Source organism: Sorex araneus, chromosome 6 (genome assembly GCF_027595985.1).
Source record: "Sorex araneus isolate mSorAra2 chromosome 6, mSorAra2.pri, whole genome shotgun sequence".
Lineage (NCBI taxonomy): Eukaryota > Metazoa > Chordata > Mammalia > Eulipotyphla > Soricidae > Sorex > Sorex araneus.
Window position 1 is genome coordinate 155,055,923 of NC_073307.1, and position 9,943 is coordinate 155,065,865.

Consider the following 9,943-nt stretch of genomic DNA (forward strand, 5'->3'; position numbering starts at 1 on the left):
CTAGAGCAAGGATCCTGACTGCTATCAACCAGTCCCTTCTTCCAAGTAGTTTTCTCTATTTATCCCCACTCGATTCCTTCAAAAGCTCTTTAACAGAGTCACTGGTGGCTTTAAATATCAATCTGCTTTCTAAACGAGGAGATAGAATTTAATGGCATTCGATTGATTTGCTTAAGCACATGTCGGGGGTGCCAAGAGACACAAGGGTTTGGTTTCCCTTCAGCCCCGCCTGGCCCCTCCAGTCAGCCTATTTTCTAAACAAAATCAATTTTCTCGTTCAAGTGCAGCTTCATGGCCATGCTCTGGGCTCCACTGAGATTGTCGTTCCCTAGGCTTTCCCTTTATTAAAATTCTGTAGCGATCATGCAGTCCATAAACAATGGAAATAAGATAATAAGGAGGTCTTCCCAGAGCGTATAGTTTTTCAGACTGCAAGTGCACCCTCTCATTGATTCACACAATATTCTGTAAAATTGACACAGCATCCCAGAAGAAGAGAGAAAGCTCAGGAAGTTTGATTCCCAACCTGGCTCCTTTGCGCTTGTGTGTGGATTCTCCAGTCTGCCGCGGGACTGGAATCTCTCCTTTGCACACCAGACTAGGGAGATCTCTTGATTTTTCTGGTGCCCCCGTTTCACATTTATTTCTCTCATGGGAAGGCCACAGGCAAAAGCATCCCCCCTTGAGCCAAAAGCTGCATTATAAGACCAGCACTCAGCGGATTGATCTGGTTCAGTTTTAGAAATGCCAGCCTCTGGGAAAATGGAAGGAGGGAGGGCCTGGGGTCAGACCGTGTTTTCCTCTTCTCTGGTCTTTGCCACTGACTAGCCAGTTGGAGCAAGTCTAATGCAAGGGGGTGGGGGTGGTGACAGGGACTCACATGACAAGGTTCTTTCCTCCCCCTTCTCAAATACCCTACCTGAAAACTGAGGAAATCTGGGACCTGGGGGGCCAGAGTTTAATCTTATATAGGATTATTTTCAGGAAATTAAAAAAATTCAATGCAGTAGCTAAAAAAAATAATATGTAAGACTTCTCTACCACCCAAGACCAGTGGGAGGTACAAAGACATTATTCTTGCAGGAATTTTTCCTAGAGCAACTGGGCAGGAGAGTTGTATAGATTTCAACACTCAAATTGGATGGTTTTCTTGACAAGTGTTGTGGGCTTCTTTTCCTTACAGTAGGTAGTTGGAGGTGGACAGGAAGCGGTGCTTTGAGCCACTCTGATGTTGGGAACATGCATCTATACTTTTATTATGTATATATATTTTTAATTTTAAATTTTATAAAGTTGTTCACAATAGTTCATTACAAATAATGTTCAAACGCCAATTCCACCACCATGCACCTTCTCATCGCCATTAGATGGAAGAGAGTTAAGATTATTGTGTTTCACCCTGGAGTCATCTAAGCCCTTATATAAGAAATTACAAGCATGTATATTAAAACCAAACAAATGTGTGCTACTTTTGGTACATCAGTGGGCTAGAGTGTAAGAGGACTTCAGGATGTTCTGTGTTGCTCTCTCCCAGGAGCTTTATTTCATAGTCTCTGGGTCTTGGCCACTGAGAGGTTATATGGCTCTGGGGGCAGTTTGTGGGTGTGACTGCCAAGCTACTGGAAAACTGGGGGCCTGGGGGGAGGAGGCCCAGTCTTGTTCCGAGTGGGCGTGGAGATCTCAGTCCCGGGTCCTACATACCTGGGTTTTTCTGTAGGTTCCCCTGTAGGTGAGGTTTGTCTGAGCTGATGGAGAGTGGCCTTGAGCATGGAGGCCATTGGGTTCTGGAGGTTATTGGCTTCTGGGGTGCTGCTTGGGGTGGGGAGGGAAACTCAACTTGCCCTCCTCAGAGGTGCCCTGGTGAAGACAGCCTGGCATGGGGTCAGGACCTATATTTGGTTTTTGAGCCCATTGTTTGCTTGAGATGGGAGGGGGGTGGTGTCACTCCCAAAGGTTCTCTCTAAGGTGTTAAGGCTTGAGCTCAGGGGCTCCTACATGAAAAACATATGCTCCAGCCCATTGAGCAATCTCTCCAGCCTCCTGTCAACGTTTTTACTACCTGATCTCTCTCTTTTTTTTTTTTTTTTTGATGCTGGCCATAGCAAGGATCAGACAAAGCACTGTCTTTGAGGAACTTTCTTGGGTATGTATATGTGTGATATCCCAGGCAAACAGTGATCTCTCCAATGATAAGGGGCTGTGACAGAACTATGGAGGCAAGAGGGGACAAGAGTGAGATGGCATTGTGTTTCAGACAGCTGGCCTCATAGGATTTGTCTGTCTTTTTTTTTTTTTTGCCTCATTTTGGGTCACACCCATCCTGCCTCTGCATTCAGGAATTACTCCTGGCGGTGCTCGGGGGACCATATGGGATGGTGGGAATTGAACTCAGGTCGGCCGCATGCAAGGCAAACGCCCTACCCGCTGTGCTATTGCTCCAGCCCCGGATTTGTCTGTCTTAACGGCTTTATGCAGAGAATTGTAAGTAAGCCCAGGAGGGAGTCTCAGGAGAGGCAGAAGTTGATCTTGGACTTTCTCCTGATATTGTTTCCGTTGATCTTCGGATCAGCTTTGCCAAAGCTGTCCAATCCTCCCCCAATGGAAGAGGAGGAAATCGAGCCTCATCACCATGAATGCATCTCCCCCAAATTAGGTAGCTGGAGCCTGATCATGGCAGAGTCAAACTAAATTCCTCTGATTCTAGAGTTGGGGGGCGCTATGGACTCAGGAAGGGGAGTCTGTGAGTGGAATAGTGAGAGAGTCAAGGTTCAAGTGAGGGCCGCAGGAAGCTGGAGCCAGAGAGAGCAGAGGGAGCAGACAGAGAGGACCCAGAGGGCAGGGCCATGGGTTCCACCACTATTGCCTGTCCACGGTGGTGGTGGTCGTTTTCTGAAATCATTACTTGCATTTTGGGCTGAAGCAATAGCACAGTGGGTAGGGCGTTTGCCTTGCATGCTGCTGACCCGGGTTTGATTCCTCTGTCCCTCTCGGAGAGCCTGGCAATCTACCAACAGTATCTCGACCGCACAGCAGAGCCTGGCAAACTACCTGTGGCTTGAAACAGTAACAAAGCTACCTGTGGCCAAAAACAGTAACAACAGGTCTCACAATGGAGACGTTACTGGTGCCCGCTCGAGCAAATGGATGAGCCACGGGATGACAGTGCTACAGTGATTACTTGCAGTTTAAGAAGTTCATTTCCCAATTCCTGCTCACCTTCCGGGGTAGTTCTCCCAGAGGCCAGGTGGAGAGGACTGCAGTGGAGGCGAAACCCAACATCTCACACCAGAATCATTAAAGCTTTGCCCAAGTAAATAGCTGCAGGAAGCAAGTTTTTAATTTCCCTGCACAGGCCCCAAACTGCTTTCCATAATTTGTTGGGGGAAATGCTAACCAAGGGAGCTGCACCGTCTTTTGAGGCCGCCAAATTAGGCCGGTCATCGTGTGGCCTCTCTCCCTGTGTTGTGATTGTTCCCCGTGACCCTCTTTTCTCCCGCTGACCGTTTGCTTTCTGCACTGTGCACTTGGTTGATCAAGTTCTCCTGACCCGAGAGAGAAGACGGATGCTGTTAGCAGCCCTGGGAACCTCGCTGTGTTCCTACAAGTCATTTGAGCCTGCAGGGAATTCCTCGAGCTGCGCTCTGAGCTGCAGATCAATTAACCTCACAGTCTGGGCCTGCCTCTGGGTGCGGCTGTGTCCTTGGGTGAAATGACATAGCAGAGGCGGAAGGAAAGTATGGGGTTAGCCCAGGGTATGAGTTATTTCTCTGCCGTGCATTGACTGGTTCTTTGAGCTTATTCGAATTGCTCTGAGTTTTGCTTGCATATAACTTGCATATAACATATAACTTGGGACATATCATATGAAGGCTAGGTCAGAGGATAGAAGTATTGTTGTGAGGATTAAATGAGATAGCAAAGAGATGGTTCTGGGGAGGGACTTAATCCACACCCTCACCCCTCTTCCTCTTCTTTTTTTTTTCTTTCTATTTCAGTGGAGGTTCTTTTACTCAGCACAATTCTTCTTCTTTTTTTTTTCTTTTTGGGTCATACCTGGCGATGCTCAGGGGTTACTCCTGGCTCTGCACTTAGGAATTACTCCTGGCGGTGCTCGGGAGACCATATGGGATGCTGGGAATTGAACCCGGGTTGGCCGAGTGCAAGACAAATGCCCTCCCTGCTGTGCTATCACTCCAGCCCCACAGCACAGTTCTTGGGAGGGTGGCAGTAAGGGATAGGAGGATTGGAAACTTCCCCTCCACCAATGTCCCCAGTTTCCTTCCTGCCCCCTATTTAATGGAGTTTTATCGTGAAATAGTTCAGATTTATGCACAAGAAGAAATCCAACTAAAGGTGAGTTTATATCCGTGACCCAGTTTTACCAAATAACATTCACTCGTTGATTGAGATGAAACGTTCATCCTTCCTCTGAATGCATTTGTGAAAATCCTCAGTGTGATAGAATTAGGAGACAGGGCTTTGGAAGGTGACTGGTGGAGGGTCATGTATGGGATTATTGTGCTTATAAAAGATTCTCTCTGGGGCTCTCAAGCCCTCTTTCTGAAGATCCAAGGAGAATTTCATAATCTGTAACGCAAAAAAGTTCTCTCACCATACCACAAAGAATTCTCCGTCTCAGACTTCCAGTCTTCAGCTGCGTGCAGATCTTCAGACCTGTTTGACTCTAAATTTCATGCTCTTAATGATGAGAACTGGGGCGATAGCACAGCGGGTAGGGCGTTTGCCTTGCACATGGCTGACCCGGGTTCGATTCCTCCATCCCTATCAGAGCCTGGCAAGCTACCGAGAGTATCCCGCCCCACACGGCAGAGCCTGGCAAGCTCCCCATGGCATATTCGATATGCCAAAAACAGTAACAACAAGTCTCACAATGGAGACGTTACTGGTGTGTCCCCGCTCGAGCAAATCAATGAACAACGGGACGACAGTGCTACAGTGCTACCATGATGAGGAACAAGAGTGAACACATCCAGAAAGTGCCTGTGTAACACAGCAAGTCAAACCTGGCTTCCACTGCCTGCGTGCAGCGAGTGAGCTGCTCGGTAGGAAAAGGCTTCGAGGAAAGGAAAGTACCCATCTCTAGGCTGCTATTTTCTGAGCCAAACTGCAAAAGGGGACTCAGACCCTGAAATTTCCAATAGGAGCATAAAGCATCTGGGGCCGCCTTGTAATTATTCAGCCAGGAAGCCAGTGTTTACAGATGGCCCACTGTAGGGATGCCGGAGCATGGAATTTGGCATGGGAGAGATGCTCAGGAATCTGATTCTTTGACCTTTCTCTGATTCTGTATCTCGACATGTTCTCATGGCCAAGAAATCTTGGGCCGTTGAAGTCAGAAGGAAGCTGCTTAATTAATTGGAGGGGAAAGAGCAACGGTTTTAACTCAGGCAACATTGGATTCAAATTCCAGTTCAGGCATTTGTGACCAGAGGCCAAACACACTTTCTTTTCTTCCAAAGGGTCAGAGATTTTGAGTAATTTGCTCAAGGTGAAAAGAATTAGCCTGTCCTTGGATCAGTTATCTATTGGCAATGAACTAACCACTGAAATCGTAGTATCTTATGGGAAAAATGCTCACTGATTTAGGTCACAAATCTCATTGAATGAGGTCTCATCGAATGAGGGTTCAATGTCAGTGGGGTGAGCTGGTGGGGGGGGGCGGGGGCCTTGAATGAGGAATTTGTGCCTCATTGAACTTGGTGGCTGGGAGTAGGAGCTCAGCTAAGGTCGAGGGTTGGAGACTTCAGCTTGTGGCTGCCTTGGTTTTCCCACATTATGGTGGCTTGATTAAAAGAGGCAAGAAGAGGATTCTCTTTTCTCTCTCTCTCTCCCTTTCTTTCTCTCTCTCTCTCTCTTTCTTTCTTTCTTTCTTTCTTTCTTTCTTTCTTTCTTTCTTTCTTTCTTTTCTTTCTTTCTTTCTTTCTTTCTTTCTTTCTTTCTTTCTTTCTTTCTTTCTTTCTTTCTTTCTTTCTTTCTTTCTTTCTCCTTCCCTCCCTCCTTCCCTCCCTCCTTTCCTCCCTCCCTCCTTCCCTCCCTCTCTCCCTCCCTCTCTCCCTCCCTCTCTTTCTCCCTCTCTTCCTCCCTCCCTCCTCCCTCCCTCCCTCCCTTCCTTCCTTCCTTCCTTCCTTCCTTCCTTCCTTCCTTCCTTCCTTCCTTCCTTCCTTCCTTCCCTCCTTCATTCCTTCATTCCTTCCTTCCCTCCTTCATTCCTTCCTTCCTTTCCCTTTCTTTCTTTCTTTCTTTCTTTCTTTCTTTCTTTCTTTCTTTCTTTCTTTCTTTCTTTCTTTCTTTCTTTCTTTCTTTCTTTCTTTCTTTCTTTCTTTCTTTCTCTTTCTTTCTTTCTTTCTTTCTTTCTTTCTTTCTTTCTTTCTTTCTTTCTTTCTTTCTTTCTTTCTTTCTTTCTTTCTTTCTTTCTTTCTTTCTTTCTTTCTTTTCTTTCTTTCTTTCTTTCTTTCTTTCTTTCTTTCTTTCTTTCTTTCTTTCTTTCTTTCTTTCTTTCTTTCTTTCTTTCTTTCTTTTTCTCTTTCTTTCTTTTCTTTCATTCTCCCTCCTTCCCTCCCTCTCTCCCTCCCTCCCTCCCTCCCTTCCTCCCTCATTTCCTTCCTTCCTTCCTTCCTTCCTTCCTTCCTTCCTTCCTTCCTTCCTTCCTTCCTTCCTTCCTTCCTTCCTTCCTTCCTTCCTTCCTTCCTTCCTTCCTTCCTTCCTTCCTTCCTTCCTTCTCTTTCCTTCTTTCCTTCGCCCTGCCCTGCCCTACCTCTGGTGGTATTCAGAGCTTATTTCTGATTCTGTGCTCAAGGACCACTTCTGATGATTCTAGGGAAACTATAGGAGGTGCTGAGGATTGAACTCCAGTAGGCTTCATGCAAGAAAGCACCCTCCACTTTATCTCTTCAGCCCTGAGAAAATATTTTCTTAAGGCCAAGCATGATTTTCATCTTAATTTCTTGTCCAGCAGTTACAAAGCCCAGACTCAAGGGAGCAGTGCTAGCCCCAACTTGATGGACAGAGTGTCAAAAACACATTGAGAATGATTGAAAGCTGCCAATTATTTTCTCTTATTAAAGAAACCACATAGGGTGCAAGGAATTGAGTTGAATGTGTGTAAGGCTCTCGTAACATTTTTGATCCAAATACGATGCCTAAATGCTTCAGAGGGACTATCTAATAAAAATGTTCACAACAGTTCCATTAGCTTGGTTCTTTGTGTTTGAAGTGAGATATGTCTGGTCAGGAAGCCAAGATCTTAACCTCTACAGTAAACTGTTCCTACTTGAAATTTCCCCGAGTGAGCAATGTTATGTTAGTGACTGTAAACTTGCTCTGCCTTCTCTTCTTTATCTTTTTCTTTTGTTAATTAATTAATTTTTAATTGAATCATCATGAGATTCAAAGTTACACAGTTACAAAGTTGTTCATGATTGCGTTTCAGGCATACAATTTTCTAACACCTGTCTCTTGCTTTTTTTTTTTTTTGCTTTTTGGGTCACACCTGGCGATGCACAGGGGTTACTCCTGGCTCTGCACTCAGGAATTACTCCTGGTGGTGCTCGGGGGACCCTATGGGATGCTGGGAATCGAACCTGGGTCAGCCGCGTGCAAGGCAAATGCCCTACCTGCTGTGCTATTGCTCCAGCCCAATACCCATCCCTTTACCAGTGTATACTTCCCGCCACCAATGTCCCCATTTACCCTCCCCCCACCCCACTCCCTGCCTCTCTTCATTATCTTTGATCTCACTAACTTAGACTTATTTTTCAGGCCCTGGCTTGGACAACTCTTCTTTCAGGATGATTTCTTTGATTCTTTAAGATGGGTTGAGTTTCCTCACTATTTCTTTTCATGAAATTCCATCTTTTTATGTGGGCTTTCTCATTTTGTACTGAAGTTGTCTATTTTCTTGTCATCCTCCAAGACTATAAATTATTTGATGTTAGGAAGATTGACTTCACTTTGCTTTTTCGAAGTGAGAGATATTTCCATTCTGCTACTCACAATTTCTCTTTGAGCGGCCCTGCCTGTAGGCTATGCATGCCTACTGAGATTTTTATTCGACACATGCAACCATACGCACAGAACTGGAGTCAGGTGACAGAGTTTGTCATGGTGGGCTTTGCTGGAGTGCATGAATCACGTCTCCTCTTCTTTACCCTCTTCCTTGCCATGTACTTGTTTACCTTGATGGAAAACTTGGCCATCATCTTGGTGGTGGGTTTGGACCACCGCTTACAGAGACCCATGTATTTCTTCCTAACACACTTGTCCTGTCTTGAAATATGGTACACTTCAGTCACTGTGCCCAAGATGTTGGCTGGTTTAATCGGGATGGACGGGGGCAAGAGTATCTCCTATGCCGGTTGTCTATCTCAGCTCTTCATTTTCACCTTCCTTGGAGCAACTGAGTGTTTCCTACTGGCTGCCATGGCCTATGACCGCTATGTGGCCATTTGTATGCCTCTTCGATATGGGGCTTTGGTGTCCTGGGGTACCTGCATTCGTCTAGCAGCTGCATGTTGGTTGGTGGGCTTCCTCACGCCAATTTTGCCCATCTACCTCATGTCCCAGCTGACATTTTGTGGCCCCAATGTTGTCGATCACTTCTTCTGTGATGCTTCACCCCTGCTGGCCTTGTCCTGCTCAGATGTCACCTTGAAGGAGACCGCAGACTTCCTGGTCTCTCTGTCGGTGCTCCTGGTTTCCTCAACTGTGATCGCTGTGTCTTACGGCAACATTGTCTGGACACTGCTGCATATCCGCTCAGCCGCTGAGCGCCGGAAGGCCTTCTCTACCTGTGTGGCTCATCTGACTGTGGTGAGCCTCTTCTACGGAACCCTCTTCTTTATGTATGTCCGGACCAAAGTCACCTCCTCCATCAACTTCAACAAGGTGGTGTCTGTCTTCTACTCCATTGTGACCCCGATGCTCAACCCCCTTATCTACAGTCTTCGGAACAAGGAGGTAAAGGGAGCTCTGGGCCGAGCGTTTTCCCTCAAGTTGTGGAAAGGTCAGTGATGGGTTAGGAGGGGAGCCCATGTCCTTGCTTGATGAGTTGAAGGATGAGGGGGTAGGGTCTATGGAATGAATCAGTGACTTGGGTGGTCAGGAGGTAAGGACAAGGTATCAGTGCTAGTAAAATGTGATTCTGCTAGAACAAAACAGAGCTATTGATGTAGATTTTTTCTCTTTTCTGCAAGTTCAAGGTGAGTGCTTCAGGTTGGTGGGTAGCTTGGCTCAATAGATACTCAAAGATCCAAGTTTCTTTGCGGCTGGAGTGATAGCACAGTGGGTAGAGCATTTGCCTTGCATGCGGCTGATCCAGGTTCAATCCCCAGCATCCCCTATGGTCCCCTGAGTGCTGCTAGCAGTCATTCCTGAGTACAGAGCCAGAGTAACCCTGAAGCTTCGTTGGATGGATGTGACCCAAACAACCAAAGAAGGAAAAAAAATAAAGATAAGTTCCAAGTTTCTTCTTTTTTCTTTCTTTTCTTTTCCTTTTTTTTTGGGGGGGGGCACACTCAATAATACTCAGGGGTTACTCCTGGGTCTGCACTCAGGATCACTCCTGGTGGGCTGAGGAGACCATGTGAGATGCTGGGGATCAAATCCAGCTCGACCATGTGCAAAGCAAGTGCATTATCCCTTCTACTAACACTTCAGCCTCAAATTTCTTTTCCCTTAAAGGATGAAGCTTCCTTAGCATGTTGGCAAACTAAGGCCTGCTGACCAAATCTCGGTCAATACTGGTTTTCATGACCTGTGAGCTAAGACTGCTCTGAATATTCTTCAAAAACTGAAAACAAATAAAAGCGGTGTAAGATTTCATCATGAATAAACATGTGAACAATTCTCAGATCCATAAGCCAACTTTAATTAAAACATGGTTAAGCCACATGTATTGTCTGTGACTGCTTTTGTGCTACAATGA

At 46.1% G+C, this 9,943-nt stretch overlaps 1 protein-coding gene across 1 annotated transcript; it reads left to right on the forward strand.

The window, feature by feature from the left end:
• Positions 1 to 8,076: 8,076 nt before the first annotated feature.
• Positions 8,077 to 9,030, forward strand: LOC101556219 (olfactory receptor 6Q1). Its single transcript, XM_004620413.2, has one exon. The coding sequence runs from the start codon at positions 8,077 to 8,079 to the stop codon at positions 9,028 to 9,030; it is 954 nt and encodes a 317-aa protein (XP_004620470.1).
• The last annotated feature ends 913 nt before the right edge of the window (positions 9,031 to 9,943 follow it).